General features: G+C 31.5%; 2 protein-coding genes across 3 annotated transcripts; one reads left to right on the forward strand and one right to left on the reverse strand.

Annotated features, from left to right (window-relative positions):
* Positions 1-10,529: 10,529 nt before the first annotated feature.
* LOC123912762 (MADS-box protein JOINTLESS-like) lies at positions 10,530-18,740 on the forward strand. Its single transcript, XM_045963326.1, has 9 exons — positions 10,530-10,690; positions 10,976-11,189; positions 13,456-13,537; positions 13,794-13,858; positions 14,155-14,254; positions 14,368-14,409; positions 17,958-17,999; positions 18,100-18,200; positions 18,441-18,740. The coding sequence occupies exons 2-9, from the start codon at positions 11,005-11,007 to the stop codon at positions 18,457-18,459; spliced, it is 636 nt and encodes a 211-aa protein (XP_045819282.1). The 5' UTR covers positions 10,530-10,690; positions 10,976-11,004; the 3' UTR covers positions 18,460-18,740.
* Positions 18,741-18,929: 189 nt separating this feature from the next.
* On the reverse strand, positions 18,930-22,739 carry LOC123912763 (mitochondrial import inner membrane translocase subunit TIM22-4-like). 2 transcript variants are annotated; one of them, XM_045963328.1, is made up of 6 exons: positions 22,610-22,739; positions 22,247-22,421; positions 21,312-21,502; positions 21,149-21,221; positions 19,240-19,365; positions 18,930-19,206 (listed from the first exon to the last, which is right to left on the reverse strand). In XM_045963328.1, the coding sequence occupies exons 2-5, from the start codon at positions 22,377-22,379 to the stop codon at positions 19,280-19,282; spliced, it is 483 nt and encodes a 160-aa protein (XP_045819284.1). In that variant the 5' UTR covers positions 22,380-22,421; positions 22,610-22,739; the 3' UTR covers positions 18,930-19,206; positions 19,240-19,279. The 2 variants fall into 2 exon arrangements, with proteins under 2 accessions (XP_045819284.1, XP_045819283.1); XM_045963327.1 differs by having other exon boundaries at positions 18,930-19,365.
* Between the last annotated feature and the right edge of the window lie 634 nt (positions 22,740-23,373).

Here is a 23,373-nt window from a genome sequence, read left to right on the forward strand (position 1 = left end):
GGAGGTTTATGCGTATTCGAGTTATGGTGGATAAAGACTCCGAATTTTTTGCTACTATTGTGGACTACTAGGCCACACTGAGGACTCGTGCGACAGGCTGTACTCGGTTGAAGATGACGACGACATTAGAGAATGGGGACCAGAACTGAGGTTGGAGGTACGCCGACGCGGCCAAGAAACTAGCAGTAGATGGCTGAGATACGATGAACATGTGATGTGGCAGACACCCAATCAGGAGAGAGAGAGACACGGGCATTAATGAAGCAATTACTGAGGAAAAAACAAAATGGTCCGCAATTGAAGACAGACGGCGCTGATATTATTGAGTCATCAAATAGACATGATTTGATGGATGCTTTCATTAATAAGAATCCAGCTCTAATTGGGCGTCCAATCAAGACCCGTGTGAAACAACCAACAACGGACAAAAATCAAATTACAACAGACACATCAAATCATTACAGCATTAATATGGATGAAGATATTATTGTCCCTAAAAAGAAACGGATGAGGAATGGTAATGATAAGGAAGAGACAATATTGGAAGGTGTAAAAGCAAATAATGAGGCCATTAATAATATGCATGTGGACATAATCGTCCAACATGATTATTCCTTCGCGGAGCTGTTGAGGCTTGAAAAACTTGCGTGAAGTTTCCATTCTATACTACCGTGTCTTGATTGATATTTCATTAGTCATATTTTTTCGTTTTATTTTCTTTCTTGTTTCGATTTTAATTCGAGCAAATAAAGTAGTGAAAAATTGTTTGCAAATCATCATTAAGTCTTCTTTGGAGGTTGCACAAAGTGATCTTGATGAAATGTAAACCTATTTCAGTAATAGATTACTTGATGAGAGGGGACATTTCTACAAAGTTCATTGTCATAGTCACTCTCGCATACTCCCGATGCAGGAAAAGGAAAGTCCTAAATGTCATACATGATATTCATCACAAAGTCGAGCTTAAGCCAACTAAGATGATATTCAAGTTGGATTCAAATATTATCCAAGATGGCACAAAATTTGAATATTGACTTGTTTGGTCAAATTATAGGAGTATTTTATCTTTTTTTTACAACTCATCGGTAAAGTTTTCAAGGAGGAAAGTCTGTGTGATGGCTCACACTTTAGTAGGGGTGATTGCATCTATTACTATTCTCCAAAATTGTAATGAAATTTTCATATGTACCACAAACATGATTATTAATGATAATGCTTGATTTTTCTTTTGTAAAAAAAGATATATCTGGAGGAAAAAAAATACTAGTTAAGAATTGTTTCGGTAAAAATAGATTTAAATTCTATAATTTTAAAATAAGTTTTACCTTTAGTCAAAAAAAAAAAAAAAACCTTCTAGAAGGTGTTGAAATTTTATGTATATAAATGTTTGCAAGATAAGTAGATAATACATTTCACATGTTAAATAAAGAACAGTGTTTAATCCTAAAAAAAATAAAAAAGGCTTAAATATCACATTCGTCCCTGTATGTACGTGTTATTTTGGTTTTAGTCCTTGTATTGTTTTTTTAAAAATAAAAAAAAAATCCATGAATGTGCAAATCTTGCTGATTTTCGTCCCTTTGAAATTTTATGTATATATATAAATGTTCGCATGATAAGTAGATAACACATTTCACATGTTAAATAAAGAACAATGTTTAGTAAAAAAAATAAAAATAAAGAACAGTGTAAAATTTGAAAACTTGATGTATAGAAAGTGTTCACGTATTAAGCAAAAAAACATAATTCTACAAGTTAAATAGTGATAGGTATATTTTGATATTTTCAAAGGGCATGCAATAAAAACATAAGGGTGCAAAAAACACTATCTTTGTATGGACCTTCTACAAGCAGCCCAAACAAACATATTTGGAATTTCAAAACTCTCGTCCAGCTGCATCATCATTACTTTAACATTTGTATGTTTAGATATATCAGTAGGCTTGTACAAAAAGAAAAAAAGAAAAAAAAAATTATATATATATATATATATATATATATATATATATATATATATATATATATATATATATATATATCAGTAGGCACATTATTTTGCGTCTTTAAATATATTGAAACTTGTTCCGAACGGGTAGAGCTAGATAGTTCCTCTAGTTTGATTTGATGTAGCCGGTAATGATGGTGTTGAGCTCGGACACAGTGGAGATAGGTATGTGAAAGAGTATGTTAACATTTCAACGTTCAAGTCAATAACAGTTTAAGATGAGTGCGTGTGAAATAAATGAAATATGTGTACCTTGAGCATGAGCGCATAAGTGTATATATAGAGAATGTCGTGTCTTGCCGTTTCGTAGGTCCCACTATGTGAGTGCAATGAAAAATGAATATCTCATGACACTGATCATTTATCTGCTGTGGGAGCAATGTTGGGCTTAAGACGTAAATGAGCTGCCAGCTTCATGGACCTTGGTCCAATCCAAAACAAAAATGTAAATTATTTATTTTGAAATTATGAAAATGTAAATTATAAATGGCAAATGCTAAATATATCTATAAATGTTTTTTTATTAATTATTTTGGTTTGTACTCTATTTTCGGGCAACTAATTTAGTATTCAAATGTGTTTTTTTTTTGTCAATTTACGGTATAAAATTATTAATAAAAGTGCACCAGGGATATCTTTACATTTTTGAAGAAATGTTATATACGTTGCTTTCAAGCTTGACCTGAAAAAAACTTTTGATAATGTTAATTGGAAGTTCCTTCAATCTTGTCTTTAACACTTGTACTTTTCTGATATTACTACTTGGTTTTGTGTTATTTCCTCAACTTACTTTATTTTTTGGAACGGTAACAAAATGTCTTCTTTTAAACCAACACATGGTTTTAGACAAGACGACCCTCTATCACCTTATATATTCATCGTTTGTATGTAAAATCTCTATGTCACCATATATCAACAATGTTGTCCAACAAAAAGCCGAGAACCCCATCCATATTTATGACAATGGCCCTCGCTTGTCCCACCTCCTTTTTTTCAGATGACGTCCACCGTTTCACTAAGGGCAAAATATATTAGTAAGGGATAAGTTAGAAAATAAAATTAGTCAATAAAATCAAGGTTATAAATGCACCTTGTAAATTGCATAGGTGCTTGAGACAACAAAAAAAAAAAAAAAAACTTCAGAAAAGGTTTTATATTTAGTTGGAAAAGAATGAATAATGTTTTGCATAAAAATTTGTGTATTTAAGACGTTAATCAGCACTTAACTTGCATAAGTTTTTTTTTGGTAAAAAAGACGGCAAGGCCAAAGAAAAAAAAATTCATAGGTAAAAGAACATTTTCAGGCATTCAAGCATTAGAAATGTCATAAAAACGAGTTTTAAAAAATTGCTAGAAGGAGCCTTCAAAACATGCAAATTTAAAGAGATTAAAGTTAGGTTAAAATTAGCTAGCCGGTCAATTGATTTATTGCCTTCACGCTATGTATGGTTGATATGAACTTGTCAATTCATGTTTTTTAGGTGACGAATACGCCGAATCAAGGAAGGAATATTCCTCCTTACTATTGTAATTTCTTATTACCATGTCAACTAGCACATTCAAATCACTATCTACATGTAGGTGGATAGTCCCTTGTCTCCAAGCAAAATCCATATTGATATACATGGCTCAGAACTCTGTATAAAGTGCATCGCAAAAGCTCCAATTTTGCGGGCATAACTAACAAAACAAGTGACACTATATATTATCCCAAAGAAGACCGCTGTAACACCCAAACCCATTATTTATATATTTCTACCTTTAATAAAATCTTTTTCAAAATACGCGGCGGGAAAATCAAAGTTTGTTATTATAAAAGTCATGGTTCGAGCATTACACTCTTCAATCAAAATAATACTAATGTAATTAATTAGTAAAAACAATGTTTATACAAATCTTTGAATCAAATAATGTATTTATTGATTATACAAAACAACCTAGACAATAGACTTTATATACAATATAAAACTCTTTCCCGTGTCACAATCAGAGCAAAGCTTCACCGACGACTTGACATCGATAACCACAAAACCTGTGAATCTGGACCCCCAACGGTCCAACACATAACACATAAAAGAGAGTTAGATAACATACTCAAAATATAAGTGTAAGTAAATGGTACTTAAACACTTCTCAATATTCATGCATATCTCATACATCTATACATATTCACCAACATCTATCATTCCATTATAATCTACCAGACAAATTATAATTCAAACATCACTTATACGTCAACAATTATCACATAATCAATCATCCACAAAATACACCAAACATATAGTTTCACGTCGTCTCGGACAATACCAAAACATCAACAAATATCACATAACTCAGTTACAAATAGGAATATACATAAAGTTCCTAATGTAATCTAACACCACAAATACATTGTTCAGATTATGGTCATGACGGACCCTGCGTTGTTCATTTTATAGTCATGACGGACTCTGCTCCTCACATACGGATTAACAATCAACATTTACCAAGTATGTGTCAAACATCATTTATCATAAAATGCACACATAATCCCTAATGCAATCTAATGCTTCACATTCATGTTATGTCCTCTAGACACCTCTAATGCATGTGGTACCATCGTCTTTATCAGAGTATCTCACCTCCGATATCCGTCTTTATCAAACAAATATAGTTTGACATCCGTCTTTATTGGACAAGCCAATATCCCTAAATATTCATGATGCATGCACTCAAAACTCATGAATATATCCATCAACAATTTTGGCATATAGCCCATCAACAATAACGTGGAACACTATCCAACGTCCGTCTTTATTAAGATAATCAATACCTTAATATCCGTCTTTATCGAATAACATAATTCGATATACTTCTTTATTAGAATAACATAATCCTAATATCCTTCTTTATTAAGTTGATTAACACCTTAATATACTTCTTTGACATTTAAATAAACATCATCAACACAATCAACAATAATTCATCAACAAGCAATCAATCATGGTTACAAACACTTAATTGCATGTTAGGATACCTTAAATCCATGTTACAAGTGCCCAAATGCACTTAAAACAATTAACAAAAATTGTTGTCACAGAGACCTTCGCTGAGCGAAGGCTCAGCAAGACATAGCGAACCTCACCAGGAAGTCACTGGCTCATGGCGAGCATCGGCGAGCATCAGCGAACTATTCGCTGAGCGAAGGCTCAGCGAGCCTAAGCGAACAACGCCAGGAAGACACCTGCTCGTGGCGAGCTGCAGCGAGCTGTGGCGAGCTGTTCGCCACACGTTCGCTGAGCGAAGGCTTGGCGAGTGTCTACTGTCAGGACAGTTCAAAACTTGCGTTTTCTACACCAAATCACCCAAAAATCCCATTTTTCATGTTATAAATCCCAAAAGAGTTTGTATTCAAGCATAACAAACATGGATAAACACAAAAGGACAGTTCATTTCTCAGATCTACATCATAAACATCGAAAAAGTAAAGATTGAACACTTTTTCATCAAAACTCTCAAGAACACAAAGTTCTTGAGTTTAATCTTTCATAAACTCGTTTTTAACCATTAAATCCGTTCATTAATCATGTTAAAAGCATGTTAAACATATTAAGAACCTTAGGAGCGATTTCCATCAAGAAAATCCGTTCTAAGCTAAAACGAAAATGGGGTGGAGGAAGTTCGGGTGAGGAGAAATCGACATTCTCCCCTTCCTCGAGTCACCCACGAATATGAAATCTACTCTCTTACCTGAATTCGAAGAAAACACGACGAAGCTCTTGAATCCCTAGCTCTTCTTCTCGCCCTAGCTCCTCAAGCTCTCTCCTTTCTCTCAAGAACACAAGGACAAAAGAGAAATGAATTTCTCTTCTCCCTCTCATGGCCATATGGCGCCACACACACACACAAGGCCCATTGGGCCTCAAGCCCAATTGGCTTGGCCCAATAACACGTTAACTCTCACTAACTCGCGCGTTAACTAAAACTCTCGATAAATAACATAAAGTTATTATCTTACTTAAAAACCACGTCACCAAATAATTAAACACTTAAATAGTGAATAATAAATTTGGGTCGTTACAACCGCCACATAATTCCGAAAGATTAATTGGGGTTTTATGAGTACTATCATAAATTCATAATTGAGTTTTACCAAACTCTCTTGAGGTTGCTTCCAACCAATGAAAATAATATCTTTTTTATGCTCGTAGCTGTTAATCAATCTTACCATCTTAAAAATCGCTTGAGTTAACTATACAATATGTTATAAAGGTAACAATGCAATACGTTAGAAACATATAATAGACTTATTTTTTACTTAAAAAGCTTATTGAAACTAAGAACATAATTGTTTACAATATTCAAGTACTAAAAGTAAAAACTTTTTATTATTTTTTTGAAGGAAAAAAAAAAATCATTTAATATAAAATACACAAGTTTATATACAAATTTATTATTTTAAACTTCTCAATATGCAAATTTGAACATGATAGAAAACCCCTATTAAAAAAATAAAGTAACATGTGGAGGGAATACTTTTGAGACAAAAGAAGTGAATTTTTTTCAATATACAATGGAGAAAATTATATAGATACCATAAATAATTGAGTTTTCTATACGTTTAAATTTGCAAATGTTAAAAAGTTCAAAATAGTAAATTTATATTGAAACTTATACATTTTATATTAAATATATAATTTTTTTAATAAGTACTATAATAATTATTTTCCAATAAAAAATTATTATTTTTAAATTGCATTAAGATGTGAAATATTACACATAGGAGTATTAATTACTCCCTCCGTCCCTAATTATAAACACCCTTTTAAAAAAAAAATTTGTCCTTAAATATAAGTCTATTTTCAATTCTCTAGACACATTTATCATTACTTTTGCAAACATAATCATAATTTGCATTGGAATGCGTAAAGTCAACTATAAATACATTTTTTTATAAAGGACAATATAATAATTGTAATATCCAAAAAATACACATTTATTATACTATCAACTTTTTTTTAATATTCATGAAAAATTTCAAAGAGGGCTTATATTAAGGGAAGGTCTATTTTCTTTGAAAATTTTGGATCGTAGTCCTTTATGAGTGTCGGCATAAAACATGTGCATGGGACCACAAATAAATGGCTACCATACCATGCCTGTACGAGGGTTGGCTCTGAGTACGAAGGTGCTTCAGTTGTCAATGCTTTGCCATCGATGCATGCAAGATGCCTACCTGTACGGAAGTCACTTTACGAGGTATACGAGAAATTAATGTAAGAGAAAAACAAGTAAAAAATGGATGAAACCTTACACTATAATTTGAGATATTAATGGAATAATTAATGAGAATAAACTACTACGTAAATAACTTACATATATGATATTTTTTATTAAGTTTTTTAAATGGGTTTCATTTAATTTTTATATTATTTTATGCTTTTTAATTATTTAAACTACTTTTGCATTAAAAAATTATTTAAACCACTTAACTATATTTTTTAAATATTAAAATAACTCATAAAAATTCTAAAATGCTTACGGTACGACCGTACGAGACACCGACTTTATTGTGCAGAGAAACCGACTTTAAGTTTGTGAATGATGTAGAGACTAGAGAGTGAATTATCGGTTGTCTTTCGACACAATATTCTTGGTCATTGTGAAAGAGCAACTCATAATGATGCTATGAAGTCTTGATACGTGAGACGATACTGATATGACACTGATACGGAAATATAAGAAAATTTTCAAAATTCTCGATCCGATACGGCCAGGATACGTTATTGAAAAATTAAATATATAAATACACAATATATAAACATAACTAAAATCGATAATGATAAAATTAACATTCAAATTACTCAAATTGAGCAAACAAGTGACAATTACATATCTTAAGTTAAGTACTACCCAAAAAGGGAGTGAGATAAGTAACTCAACTGGTTAAACTAGTTGAGCTAAGAGTTAAAGAGTTTGACATCAGGGTTCAAGTCCTGACAAGGAGAAAAACTAACATAACAATATAATATATTAAACATTTGCTTATATAAAAACTACGTACTACTCGAAAAAGACATAGTTGGTAACATCATACTCTAACATTTAATACTCAGTCTCATTCCCTACGTTTCCATCATCAAAGAGCATTAATTGGTCGATATTTTTCCGATACGCGTATCGGAGAAATATTCGACACGTATCAGTTATATTTTTTTAAAAAAATAATATTAATTTCCGATACTTCTCCGATACGTGTATCGAATAGTATCAAATGAGTATCGAGGCTTCACATGCTCTAATGGTACATGTTAAAAAATATATATAGATTTATATTTTTTAAAATAGATGCATTTAAATTTTTAAACATTATATTTAGATACTATACTCTATTTTCAAATAGATATATACTGTAGTACTCTTTTTAGCCAAAAATATAGTACCTCTTCAACATGCTTTCATTTGGTTGGACTCGTGATCTTAACCGATATAAAAGTGTGTTGAAAATGAATTTTAGAACGTGTGTTGCTCAGTCTCGTAAATACTCCCACAGAAATTCGAGGAAAATCCACGAAACATATTTTAAATACTTAATTAATAAAATATTCTTTAAAAATATTTTTGGTTTTATATTGGCCCTTTAAAGAAAAAAGGATCGAATAGGTCCCTTAAAGAAAAAAGTTCGAATAGGTCCCTTAAAGATATATCCGTGTCCTTATTCAAACCTTTTTTATGGACCAAACTGATTAACAGAGGAATAATGCTAGCAACACACTCTTTAATAAACACACTCTAACACACTCTCTTTTATTGGTTGAAATTCACATGGGTCCCATAAAAAAATGTGGACCCATAGAACTTTTATGGGACTCATATAAATTTTAACCAATAGAAGAGAGTGTGTTAAAGTGTGTTTGTTAAAGAGTGTGTTGCTAGCACTCCTCTTAACGGAGATGTCTTTAAAGGATCTATTCAGACATTTTTCTCTTTAAAGGACCTATTCAGACATTTTTTTCTTTAAGGGACCAATTTGAAACCAAAAATGTCTTTAAAAGATCATTTTACTAATTAAACATATTTTAAATTATCATTTTTTTTAATAAGTGTTTTTTTTTCTCTCTCTTATAATTTAATATGGATGGAGTATAATTTAAGGTTAATTTTTCAGCATACGTTTATTTAAATATGTACGGGAATACTTATTGAGATGGACAATCATGATAGATTCATAGATGATACTTATTAATTTTTTTTATATTAAATATTGGTGCAGTTATTAGAATTGTCCACATAAACTATATATCGGTACATGTCCAAATAAGATGTATATCAGAAGAATGTTCACCGTAATTTAATTGATAACTACTACAAAAATATTAGTAATATGTAGTAGTCTGAATTCAAACTTAAAAATTCTATATTTTTTTTACATTTAAAAAAAAAATGATTTAGTTGAAACTTTATGTTTTTCAGATATTAGTTTTTTACCTAAGCACAAATATTTGGCACAAGATTTAGACACACAAATCAAAAAAATAAAAAATAAAATAAAATAGTCACATGAGTTAGTATTACTTCACTTATTTTCTATTTAATTTTTTAGCTTGAGTGTGCCTAAGAAATACTTATTTATGGTTGTGTCCATATAATTTCTCTTAGTTTCTAGTCTTTTTCTTTTGTTTCTTTTGTTTTTTCTTAGCATTGTAAAGAATAAGATTTTTAATTTTAAGGCAGGAGAAAGAATAAGATGATAAGTACTAGACTTTGTACTTAGTATTTTATGCGAAAAAAAAACACTGTAGTAAATAAAAAACCTAAATATAATTTTGGTTCCTACAAATATGTCACGTTTTGATTTTGGTCTGTAAAAAAAATTGATTATAGTCTTTGCAAAATCTCACAACTTTTAAAATAGTCCCTTAACTGGATTTTTTGCTGATATGCCAAGTTTCTGATGATTTGGTAGATGCTGAGTAGACTTCATTTGTTTCTCTTCGCACTTCTTTTTTCAACAAACGATAAACCCTAATTTTTCATTTACCACTTTCTATTTTAAACGTACCAAATTCTTTTTTTTTAATTAATTTTATTTTTATAAGAAAAATGAGAATTTAATTTAAAAATGAAAATTTAAATGGAAATGTTATTAAAATATTCACGTTAGCAAACGAAGTCTATTTAACATCCGCCAAATAATCAGAAATTTGATATGTCACTAGATTTGGTTTAGTTGTGAGAGATTTGGGTAGTATACTAAAGATCTTGAGTTCGATTTTCAACTCATTGTAAACTAATTTTTTTTATAGGATTCAAAATCAAAAGAGACATATTTGAGGGACCAAAAATCATATATAAGCCTAATTAAAATCTAACACGAGTATATCACCATGAACATAATTCAATTGACAGTGATATTGCAAAGATCAGGATTCAAATCCTGATACTTCAACTTATTTATCTTAAAAATAAAATTCTAGCAACCAAACTATTTAAAAGTATTATAAGTATTGTACAAAAGCATGAACATGAACATAAAAAGAAAGGGAATAAGCTCATCCTCACAATCACAATCACAATCACAATCACATCATCATCAATTTTATTACTATTACTATTATATCTTCCGAGTCTGTGAACTGGCAATCACCTGATTCATTTCAATCACCCGTTTCAGCAACAACTGTCCCGTTTCCTCCCTTCCCTCTTGTAAGATCCGCTTTTACCTAATTATCCTCTCTCTCTTGCTGTTTCATTCAAATTAACTGCTTTCTTTTTTTAGCATTTCTCAATTCTCTCTCTGCTTTCCACTTTCTATTTATGTTTTTATCAACTCAAGTAAAAAAATTTGTACTATCTTCCATGTAATAAACTAACCTAATTTTCGATAACATAAGTATTATTATTATTGTATGTATGCTCATTTTTCAAGTTTTATTTTAGATGTTTGATGATTTTGGTTGATGTTTTAATATTGTTTAATTTTTTTGATAGAGAGGGAGGAATATTATTATATAATTATCATGACTAGAAAGAAAATAGAGATAAAGAAAATCGATAACATAAGTTCGAGGCAAGTGACTTTCTCTAAGAGGAGGAAAGGGCTTTTCAAGAAAGCTCAAGAGCTTTCAACTCTTTGTGATGCAGACATTGCTCTTATGGTTTTTTCTGCAACTGGTAAGCTCTTTGAGTATGCTAGTACTTCAAGGTATGTACTTCTTTCTTATATATATATATATATATTCACTCATGTATATGTACAAAGAAAGAGAAATAGTATTCCTTTGCCACATTTATATGATTAGGGAGATTTAATTATGATTTTATTACTTCTTGCATTATTAATTAAGGATATATGTTATTGTATTTATTTATTTATCCTTTAGTTTCAAAAATAAGAAAATGAATATATTAGTATATTTCTATTGATATATTAGCAAAAACACAAATGAAAAAATATTCTCAAATTAACCAAAATGCTTTTTTATACAAATATCATCATTGAGTTAGTTTCTACTTGTGTTATTGAGTTGGTTAGAAATGGGTCTTTGGATGAGATGAGTAGCTCAACTGATTGAACTAGTTGAGATAATAGTTAAAAGAGTTGGAAATCTAGAGTTTAAGATCCAATAAGGTGTAAAAAAACTAACATAACCATTAACATATTAACAATTTGTCATTAAAAAATAAAGAAATGGGTCTTCTATTTATCAGGTCCGGCATCCGACACCATTTTCATTTGAATTGGAATTTGTCTTTCATCCATACTATTAGAGAAGACAATGATTATATTGACTAAATTGTATATGTCAAGAAGAGTGTCGTCTTTGAAGACTCTCTTAAAATTTGAACCTAATGTCATAGTGTGTGTGTCTTCTGCAAAGATCTTCGTATATTTTTTAGGCTAGCTCCACAAGTTTTCCATTAATGAACCTTCACCCAACATATAATTGTATTTTCAGCAAACTCAAGGAAATATGAAATTTCAATCCATTTTATACCTCACAAAAGATCACCTTGTTAACTAATCCTACAAGTCCCTCTATAACAATAATAAAAGGTGAGAGTGAATTTCCTTGTCTAAAAATTTTACACATTATGAAGTTTTCAATCGGATTTTCCACTAATCCATGTGCCTTCTAAACCCTAATTCTTGATTGGGGGTGCCGGTGGCGAAGGCTCTTGTATATATTCGTGTAATTTGGACTGGAGTATTTATGAGTTGTGTAACAATGTAAACTCTAATTCATTTACTATCAATAAAATGAAACTACAACCTTTACCAAAAATAAAATAAAATGAAACTACACATGCTTTATATAGGATCCATTTGAATTGACTTATTTTTAAACTTACGAGAAATAATTTATGCTTATAAATAAACTTTTATGCAATATTATAAGCTTTTAAAGATAGTTTATGAGGTCTCGTGAGCTTAACTCAGCTGACAGAGACATTGCATTATATATGCAGAGAGTCGGGGTTCGAACCCCGATTATCCCACTTATCCACCTTAATGATACAATTTTTGTTAGTGAAAACTTATAAATTAACATAAAACTTTATTTATTTATATAAGTTATTTTCATAAGCTAAAAAATAAGCTAAAAAATAAGCTAAATCCAAACACACTCAAAGTAAAAAACACAAACATACTTGGCCGAACTTCGTGTTTTACCATTTTCACTTTATCGTTTATTTTCTCTTATGTTATGTTAGAAGTTGTTATTCTAACGTTATCTCGTGCACATAGTCTATTTTGGAGTCCAAGTTGAAATTGGACATCCGGAACTAATTGATGTTGGCCTAAATTACTATTTACGACGATGGTCCCACAACAAGGAGAGCCTCTAGGGTTTCCTAATAATTGAAAGATTTAGTTCTATCATTTTTTTGTAACAACAAATTTTGATCTTTAGCTTTTTGAAATATTTAATAATAAAATATGCATGTATAGTTTTGTGGTTTTGGTCAAGAAGTTCTACGTTGGGGTGTGAGATGGTATGGACACGAGTTTATAAGTGAATGCAATTCTCACCTTACAAACCAAATTTATACGGTTGAGTGATGCCCTACTCCTAATTATGAGATGATATTAGAACTCTTCGAGATCCGTTGGATCACCTGCTATTAGGTTTTCGCTATCAAGCTATCTACCATTTATACCCATGCACCAAGTGAGATAACTTGAACATGAATTTATAAATAGAGATAATCATCACCTCTAAGACAAAATCTTAATCCGTTCCGCACGATCCTTCCACAAATTGGGGGTCATGTTTACAAAATCATTAATTGGAATTCATTGATTCAACAATTTCTAAAAAGAAATATGTGTACCAAAACCTAAATATATAGTATGGCCATAGTACAATATTGGTTATATATATATATATAGTTCTCATATTTCATCAGCATGGATAATTGATTCACATGAAACTAGATCCTTATATAATGTGTTTTGTTGTTTTCAGTATAGAACAAGTAATTGAAAGGCGTAATGGATATTCAGCAAATCATAGATTCATGGACCACCCATCTACTGATCAGCTTCAGGTAAATTAACTTCAACTTATTTAGATTGGACTACTTGAGCTACAAAACCGGCAATGGTTATTCAACACTATTAGGCTTGGTGCGTATATATAAATGGTGGGTGAGTGGCTAGATAGCAAGTGGCTTAACAGATCTTAAAAAAACTCTGATATCATTTAAAAATGTATACTTAAAATAAAGCAAAACAAGGAAAATTGCGTTTATGAAATGTGATTGACAAAAAGGAATGCATCTTTTTTGGACCTTTAATGTACAGGTTGAGAGTGACTCCAATTACAACACTTTGTGCAAGAAATTAGAAGATAAATCTCGTGAAGTGAGGTACAGTGCTATATATAGTACTTTTATTCCTAAAGTTAATTAACTATATTAAGAGTCCGTTTGGCCCAGCTTTTTTTTAGAGCTTATGCAAACAACTTATGCTATATAAATTAGTTTTTATGCTATTTTATAAGTTCACACTAGTGAAAATTGTAATTTTATAAGCTATTTTAACATAAACTACCTTGACAAACTTATAATAATATATAAAAATTGCATAAGATATTTGCATAAGCTCTAAAAAAAGTCGGGCCAAACGAGCCCTAACATAGACTTAGTTTACACCTTGAACACAGGCATTTGAATGGAGAAGATCTGCAAGAATTGACAGTACAAGAACTCCAGAAACTAGAGGCTATACTTCAAAGAAGTTTGTCCAGTGTTTCAAAAATAAAGGTTTGTATCCTCAGTATTGCACTATATATCTTCTCCTTATAATGGTTTTGGTTGTGTGAAAATGCATCTATCCATGCTTCTGACATTTTTGGATATACTGATATATGTTTTAGGATGAAATGTTTATGCAAGACATCAACACCCTTAAGAGAAAGGTAAATGCATCATACTTTTTAAATATCATTTATTTGTTGTTATAAAAACTTGGTTAAATTGCATTTTTGGCACATTAAGTTTTACAAAGTTGCGATTTTGGCCCCCTATGTTTCAAAATAGCATTTTTGGCCCCCTATGTTTGCCCTCTTTTGTAAAAGGTCAATTTTAACCAAGTCAACGCTGATGTGACAAATCATTTAAGTGACTCAGTTGCCACATCAGCTTTTTTTGCCACCTAATACTTAACAAAAAAATAAAAAGGAATGGAAAGAAGTCACCGAACTTCATCTTCTTCTACCTCTAAGCTCATTATAGTTGACAAGGTAATAGATTTGATTAAGTTCTTCACCTCATTATAGTTGACAAAGTAATACTGCAAGAGTTGAGAAATTTAAACAATTCCTATATTGTTCCAAACAACTCAGTAGCATGCATAAAGGCAGACATTATTCCACGCAACCAGAAACTAAAACCAATATACTCACAAGAAGATGCAAATTGAAAACTTAGTATTAGCATTAGTAATACCATGTTGACTCTTCCAAATTTACAAAAGTACAGAACTTAACTCTTTCAAAGATTAAATTGAATATTTCAAAATCTCTAATTAAATATTTCATAAGAAACAATAATCATACAAAAAAGATACTAAAGTTATATGATAAGATTGAGCTTTTTCAATAACCATTAGCACAAATCTTAAGAACACCCATAAACAAACACCACAAAACACCAAAAACATCCATTGTCCAATCTTTCTCTTTTCCCTAAACTCTATCTGGGAGAGTTGATTTGAAGCTCAACTTCATTGTGAGTACTGAGTACTAAGGGCACCACCGCTTATGACGCCGAAATGTGTCTATATGTGAATTTTTTTACAGAGTATATATATATATATATATATATATATATATATGTGAAATTGAAGCTTCCTTTCCATTCATTTTTATTTTTTTATTTTTATTTTTTTGTTAAGTATTAGGTGGTAAAAAAAGCTGACGTGGCAGCTGAGTCACTTAAGTGATTTGCCACATCAGCGTTGACTTGGTCAAAATTGGCCTTTTGCAAAAGAGGGCAAACATAGGGGACCAAAACTGCTATTTTGAAACATAGGGGGCCAAAATCGCAATTTTGTAAAACTTAGGGGGCCAAAAATGCAATTTAGCCTAAAAACTTCATCATATCCTAACCGTATACAATGTTGGAAATAACGTGTGTGTGTGTGTGTGTGTATATATATATATATATATCATGATAAAATAGGCAATATATATATTGTAAAATTTTGTAAAAGACCTATGAATTTGTGAGATTTAGGTAAATAGTAGAAGAGAGGATATGTTGTTTTTGATTTTTAAAAAACAGTTTTTCGAAAAAGCTACTACTGAACAATTTATCGGCTGAGTCGCGGGTGAATATGCTCTCTTTACGTTTCACGGCACTACCCAAAATTGTGCAAGGTAGACGATCAACGTCTCCAGGATAAAACAACCTTCACAAATTAAGTACCAAATTGCTACTGCACTGTAGAATTCGGGCAGAGATACACCCTTCTCTATTGATTCGATGAATCAATCAATAATTGATGCAAAAGCATCAATTCAATATGGCTGCAGAGCCACTCGATGAAACAATAAGGAAAATAATTTTTTTTTTCCAGTGAAAAAAACAAGCAGAGAGAAGAAAACAAAAGCAATTTGTGATATTTTTTTGAACTGATGAATGAATAAAGGAACTACTATTTAACGAGTAAGTGGCGACCGAATAATAGGAATCAATTGAGCCTTATTAGATGAAAACGTGATCAGTAAAATAAGGCAAAGCATAACATATATAGATGCTGACGCAGATAACCGCCTCTGACTTGCTCACGCACACCCGTACACGTAAAGAAAAATAATATTTTCTTTTTCTTAGCATTAAAAAATTAATATATCACCTAGGCCCAAGCTCAAGCCATTGGGCCGGCTGGACGGCGGCGGCGCGCGCGCGTGATATTTGATAAGGAGTGCGTGGTCACCCGTTTAAAAAACTGGGTACCCCTTGGGGCACATCCCAAGAGGACACTTTTCTATATATAAACACTTCTAAGAGGTGTGTTCTCTTCAATGTTGGACTTAAAAATGCTTTTTTCAATTCACACTTCTCTTAGTTCATAACTTGTGTTTAATTTCCATACCAAGTTTTTCCTTCGATTTTAACATCATGTTCCAACATGATAATAAGAGTTTTTTAATTTATTTTTATAATCGAATAATAAAGAGTTTTGAATATTATTGATAATGAGAGAAAAAGTATTGTGTTATAAAAGATTTGATATTAATCCTTATTTATAATTTTTTTTATAAGCAAAAATTTGTATTAAGAAAGTACTAGGGGTACTTTAACCCTTACAATTACAAGAAAACATCAAATACCTTCTAAATAAGCTAGAAGATTAGTGCACCAATTATAAAAAATATAACAAGAATTGTGTCCCCTCCTATTGATAATCCTTATTTATAATCTGATCCTAGAGATACTCTAGATTAATATAAACGATATTAAAAGGTGTTTTATAACTTATTCTCTAGTTGTTATTAGACAACAAACATGATTTCTCATTGGTTTTAGAGTTTTATAAGTTATATTCTTGTATTGTGATGGTCTTCCTTATTTTCTATGTTGTTTTTTATCCAACAATCGGTATCAAAACTTTAGTTTAATATGAATATTAATTTATTAGTATGCTTTAAGGAGACAACATTGTCTAATCTTTGACATCATAAAAGAAGAGTCATACTATGAAAGTGTTGTTTCAAAAAATTTCTGATTAAACAAGACTTGTTATTTAAACGTGTCCATTGTGACTTGCCTCTCTTTCCTAATAACCTATCTTATGCTTGGTTTACAATATGGATACATGTGTCCTGTCAAGTTTTTCAAGTGATATAGAAAAATTTGATGCGAAAATCAATTTTGACTTATAATAGATACAAATCAATGATGTGTGATTGCACAAGTATAAGGTGACCTATTCATAAGGATATATAGTGACGTATTAATGTAGGATTTTACATTTGAGGAGTAGATTGTTGATATCAAATGTACTTTCACTTCCCTTACATAGGTGTCCGACACCTATAAAATACTCGTACAACACGTGTCGGACAAGTGTTCCAAAAAATTTTTTCTTTGCTTCTGCTCTCCTTAGACCATAAGATTTGTCCACAAAGGTTAAAGATGTGTCAAAAAAAATGTTGATCATTGAGAGATTAAAGTCTTTACATTTTGATTACAATATTTTTAGTTTTTTCAATAGTAGATGAATAAATAAAGATCAAATAGTATTGTATCTTGTTTTAAAATTTTTTTTTAATTAAATAACTTGCGTAGCTTAGACACACATGTATAATCTTTTATATAAATATGCAGCAATGTCAGTGTTCTATATTTTTTATGTTAGTAGTAGATTATCATTCAATTTTATTAGGTTATCATTCAGCTTTTATGATTGTTGAACTGATGAAGGCTCTCTCTGCTTTATTATATTATATTACACATACAGGAAGTGAAACTGATAGAAGAAAACCAAAGATTGAAATATGTGGTAAGCTTATTCAAACTCATCATGTGTACTCAATACAATCTTTGGATGGATAATTCACAGCAGCATAGTAATAATAATGAAATACTACATGTGAATTTAGGTACCAGACCTTATAAGTGGACATATGCAACAATCATTGGAATCTGTTATTAGCGGATCATCATCTTATTTTGATGACAGTGACACATCTCTCAACTTGGGGTTAGTTAGTTTCCTTTTAAATATATCATATCATCCAAGGTTTTAGCATGAGTTATTGTAAAACGGTGAAGCCAGTAATACTTGTCTGATACTCATTGGTCGTTGGATAAATATTTCTAAATTATCAAGAGGCAGTGTAGGTTTCACCGTAATGAATTCATTTTACTATATATTATTTTAATCAATATTATATTTTATTATAAAAGCTACTTCATTTGAGTTTGTCTGTGTGTCCTGCAGGTTACAATTACTTAAATAAATAAAATTTGATTTAAAGGACTGTGAGAAGAAGAGAATGATTTCCCTTCCTTTCTAGGTCGTTGATGAGCCAATTACATCATGTACTGTTGCTTTCTGTTTGAAAACAAGCCATGTAAAGTACTAAGTCTAGTTAAGGAAAATAAGACCTTCCTTAGACAAATATTGTACTTCAATACACATTTGTTTTGTTTTCTTTTGGTAAATTGAAGGAAATATATGTCAAGGTAATGTATACTACAATTATATGGTATGTTTATGGCTTTTTTTTAAAGGGTTCTGCATTTGTTTGTACTCGGTTTATTTCTCTTCAATTGATTGGTTTCGATACAATTCTCACCTGAATAAACCCAGAATGTGTCTTTGCAAAATTTCCAGGATTTTAGTCTTTCATGATTGAATATAATTTTTTACCCAAGAACCAAAATTTAATACATTTTTCACTTAAATAGATATGACAAGGGTACATAAGCGTCATAAAAACTTTCAAAAATAAGAATGAATTACAAAGAAAAAACTATTTAAACTAACTAATACTACTAAGCACCGGTGCTAAACACTAGAGTCTATCGCAATTATTGCTCCTCGCGTTTTCGTAATGCTAAGCATTTTCCAATACTAAATCATGTCATTACAAAGAGCTTTCCCAAGTTCGGAGAATGCATCCATCAATGACATTGTATACAAATAAATTACAGATGTGATTAATAATGCAATTCATGTTTCTCCCTATCATGCCCCTTTATCATTATGAGTAAAGTATTTTTATCAAGAAGTCAAACTATGATTGAAGAATACAAAACTGGTCCAAGTCAGTTCACTTATTGATGCCTCTCCAAAAACTTCTCTATTACGACAGAGAATGCTGCAAAGCCAGCGCAACCCATACATGCAGCTTTTGGACCACCTACAACCACACAAAAACATTGGAAAACATTAACAAATGTCATTGCGAAACACAGGGAGAGAGTAGAATTATCAAGGAGCATTAAGGGTTTCAATTCTTGGTTTGCAAGTTCTTTATCCGGCCTGATAATTGTTTCTTTTCTCTTTTTTAAATCAATTTGCTTTTTCATTTTAACAGCCTACAATGCACAAATTTCTTCAAGAACGAGGAAAGAGATGAGTAAACCAACAAGACCTAAAACTAAAAATACAGCACCTATATCAAAGCACTGCATCCATATTGGACCACTGTCAGAACCCTATGAAAACTTGCAGCTACAATTGCGTATTCTGATTTTTGGTTTTCAATTTTCATCAACAGCCCTAACTTATATTTAAATAGAAAACAACTTTGAAAGGGATAAAAAAAATATTTCTACCAATAACCTTATGTTTTGGGTGAAATACAAGATAAATGTTGTTAAGCCACTGCAAACACAGAAAACCTCTAGACACTTGATGAACACCACTTTGTGCTCTCCATCCACACCAAACTCCCTTTGCACCGCACTCAATGAAGAATTAGAGAAACAGTTCCTTGAGTAAGGCACTACCGTTTCAGTGGTTTGTTGGCTCTTAATATTAGGGCACTGCATTAAGGTTTTTAGTAACACCTCAGTAAGGAGACCCTATTGAGAATACGGTAACAGTATATGTAGCTTCAAGCTTGGCTCAGTTAAAGTGTTAAGTAGCATTCTCTCTTCTAAATGCAAGCAAGCCCAGCTCATGAGTATGTCTGCATGCATCCCATCACCATTACTCACTTATCCCACAAGTGCTCAACCCCATCTCCTTGAGTATGCACAACAAAGACAATGACGTCGAATTGCAACCTTTGTTGCCATACATTTTATCCCATAAGTGCTCAACCCCATCTCCTAAAAGAAACAAAATCCACCTTTGCACCCACCTAAGTCACTCCTATAAATATTCTTCTTTCTAAATTTCTAACCATCCCAGACACCAAAAACCATACAAAGAAACCCCCACACCATGCAACACACTTAAATTTTTTTGAGAAAGACTAGGGTTGTAATAATACGTTGAAATTATTTGCCAATATAGTCAAAATTGCAATATTGCTCATAAGATCCTTGACAACTTGGACGATGCAAATAACAGGCAGAATTGCAATCTGGTAGGATTCTGTGGGATCGACAATCTTACTTGTAAGATTGGTGGGATCAGTCATTTTAACTTGAAAGATTGTCTAGATTAGATATCTAAAATTTGACTACTTAATTTTGGCGTTTATGTCTTGCCACTTACTAAAAATTTGGTGCTTTGTATTTGTATATTTGGAGTTGCTAAGTTGCACTTGTTAATGCTCTGGCTTAACTTGTTAATTTATCACTTGTGATTGTGTATGTATGACTTTATTATGGACTTTGAATTAAGTTTAATTAAGTGTTTATAGTGATCTGGATTATACTATGGTGAAAGACAGAGCAGAGCATAAACTCAATCTTGCTTGAAGTTAATCATTTTACCAAACAGAACTACAGGACTAGAGTATATAAGCTCACAACAACCGAAGGTATACCATTTAGCTAAAATTTAGTTTCAATGCCTCCTTAGCAACCAAGAAGAAGCAATCATTAGGGTAGTCACTTCTGGTCATTTGCCATTGGTTTTCTTATGGAGGCATGCCATGCCATGCCATGCCTGCCCCTCATTTCTTAAATACAGGTTATGAGAGACAAAAACATAATAAATGACAGAAAATGAATGAAAAAGAGGGTTACCTTTAGCTGATATAGCACCTCCAGTAGCACATCCAGCAACAAAAGTATTTGCGATGTCATGTTTAGCTCGGGCCTGAAAACAAAAGAACACGGATGATAGGAAGAAAAATTAAACTCACGTGCTTGATGTAAATATATATTTACATTCCCAAATCCATTAGACCTTCTCAACAACACACTCAGCAGCTGAGAATACAAAACCCATAACAGCAAATGCTTTGGCTGAACTCAAACTCCTTCGCCCCATCTGCTTTGCTTGAAATATAAGCTGTTGTTTGCCAGTCATTTCCTCCTGCATTAGTGGGTTGTCCAATGCTCCAAGAAACAATCCCATGAAGATGCCGAGACCACCTCCTGGAATTTATCACATGAATCCCAACAAACAATTATTTTACAATACATATCTCAACAGCTTGCAATGTCTCTAAATCTGAAATTATTCTTCAATGACATTTGATATTTCATAGTAATTTGGCTATGTTGACATTTGTACAATAAGAAATTTCCAGATCCCTTCGTTTTATTTTGCAAAATGCGTTCACTAGAAAATTATATGTAATGAGGAGTAAGGATTTTTGTTGGTATCATTGTATTGATTTGTTCAAACTGACGTTACAACAACAATCACCAAGGCTCTGTTTGGGAAAGCCAATAAGCTAGCTTATATCTTTTAGCTTATAAGCTAAAAGCTCTGTTTGGTAACAGTTTTTAAAAACGAGCTTATAGCTTGTTTTGAAACGCTATTTCAAGTAGCTTATGAGCTTATAGCTTATCATATTTTCCTCCAATTTTAACCGTATCATCTTACTTGAAAAAAATTAAATATTAATTAAACATACCTTTTTTATGTCATTTCATTCTTATAAGGTAGTTCAACCATTAATTTTACCAAACACTACAAATTCAATCAGTTAGCTAATTCGCTATAAGCTAAAAACAAGCTTATAAGCTAACCGCTATAAGCTCATCCGCTATAAGCTATCCGCTATAAGCTATCCGCTATTTTATAACAAACAGAGCCCAAAGCATTCTCCTACTAGATAAAATCAAATACATGGATCAAACAGAATAAAGAAAGGGAGAGTTGAATGAGCATACCCATGACACCACTAACGACACTGCGCACAGCGCAATTATTCCAAATGTCTTGGCCACGAATTTCCTCGACAGTGGGCAAACCTATGGGCTGAATCTGAGGCTTCTCAGCTTCTTTTCCCGATTCATCAGCCATTGTTGAAGCACAAAGCTAGTTGAATTGAAATTACCACAAAACCTGTGCAATGAACAATGGATGAATATCATTATCATTATCACACATTTATGTATTCAAAAAAGCATAACATTATTATTAACTGAGATTTTCATTAGAATAATAAAAACAAATTAATGAAGGCTAATAAAGAAAGGAAATGGAACATGTTTATAATAATAAGTTATGAATTTCAATTGAATGATACAAACCTAAGAACGAGAGAGAAGTCACCGCTGCTGGTGAGGAGTCCACCGGCGAGATGAGAGAAAGAGAGGCGGAGCTCAGTATAAAACCAGAATGGCGGTAGAACCCTGTGTCTTGTGCTTGGGGTCTAACTTTACTACGGGAAAAGCATGTAACTTTCTCTATTTTTTGCACCGTTAGATCCATCAAATGGTCCAGAATATGCCAGATGACATCACTTTTTTTTCCTTTTTAAAAATAAAATTAAGATTATAGCAAATTTCATTTTTAGTCCTCTAAATTTTTTCTTCAAACTTTAGTCATTTAAATATTATTTTTTCATTTTTATTTTTTATTTTTTTCAAAAGTTGATGTATCATGTTCGAAATAACTTATTTTAAAATTACATTATTATTAGAAATATTTTTTTTTTGTCATGCTAAACAGTGCCCCCAGGGCACTTGTTAAGCATACCTAGAAAGGAAATAAAAAATAAAATTTATATTGAAAAGACAATTTTTTGTACTTTTGAGGCATTGAATGTACGCATTTCGAGACAGAATTTCTATTTTAAGATGCTTAACCAGTGCCCCGGGGGCACTGTTTAGCATTTTCCTTTTTTTTTACTAAGTAACGGAACAACTTTTTATCCTCTGTGTAAAATACAAATTATCTAAAATACTAAAATACTAACTTTTTCTCCATCAAACGTCATACATGACAAAATTCGTTTAATATGTTAAACTTTTTTTTTTGGGTAGAATAATATGTTTTTTGAAACATGGTAGAA

This window comes from Trifolium pratense, linkage group LG3 (assembly GCF_020283565.1).
Source record: "Trifolium pratense cultivar HEN17-A07 linkage group LG3, ARS_RC_1.1, whole genome shotgun sequence".
Lineage (NCBI taxonomy): Eukaryota > Viridiplantae > Streptophyta > Magnoliopsida > Fabales > Fabaceae > Trifolium > Trifolium pratense.

Excerpts from the sequence above, each read along its gene's own strand:
- LOC123912762 (XM_045963326.1), top strand. The coding sequence starts at position 11,005 with ATGACTAGAAAGAAAATAGAGATAAAGAAAATCGATAACATAAGTTCG. Across the intron at positions 13,538-13,793 it reads CATCTACTGATCAGCTTCAG|GTTGAGAGTGACTCCAATTA; the intron begins GTAAATTAACTT and ends TTTAATGTACAG. Across the intron at positions 18,000-18,099 it reads ACCAAAGATTGAAATATGTG|GTACCAGACCTTATAAGTGG; the intron begins GTAAGCTTATTC and ends ATGTGAATTTAG.
- LOC123912763 (XM_045963328.1), bottom strand. The coding sequence starts at position 22,379 with ATGGCTGATGAATCGGGAAAAGAAGCTGAGAAGCCTCAGATTCAGCCC. Across the intron at positions 21,503-22,246 it reads TGTCGTTAGTGGTGTCATGG|GAGGTGGTCTCGGCATCTTC; the intron begins GTATGCTCATTC and ends GATAAATTCCAG. Across the intron at positions 21,222-21,311 it reads CTGAGTGTGTTGTTGAGAAG|GCCCGAGCTAAACATGACAT; the intron begins GTCTAATGGATT and ends TTTTGTTTTCAG.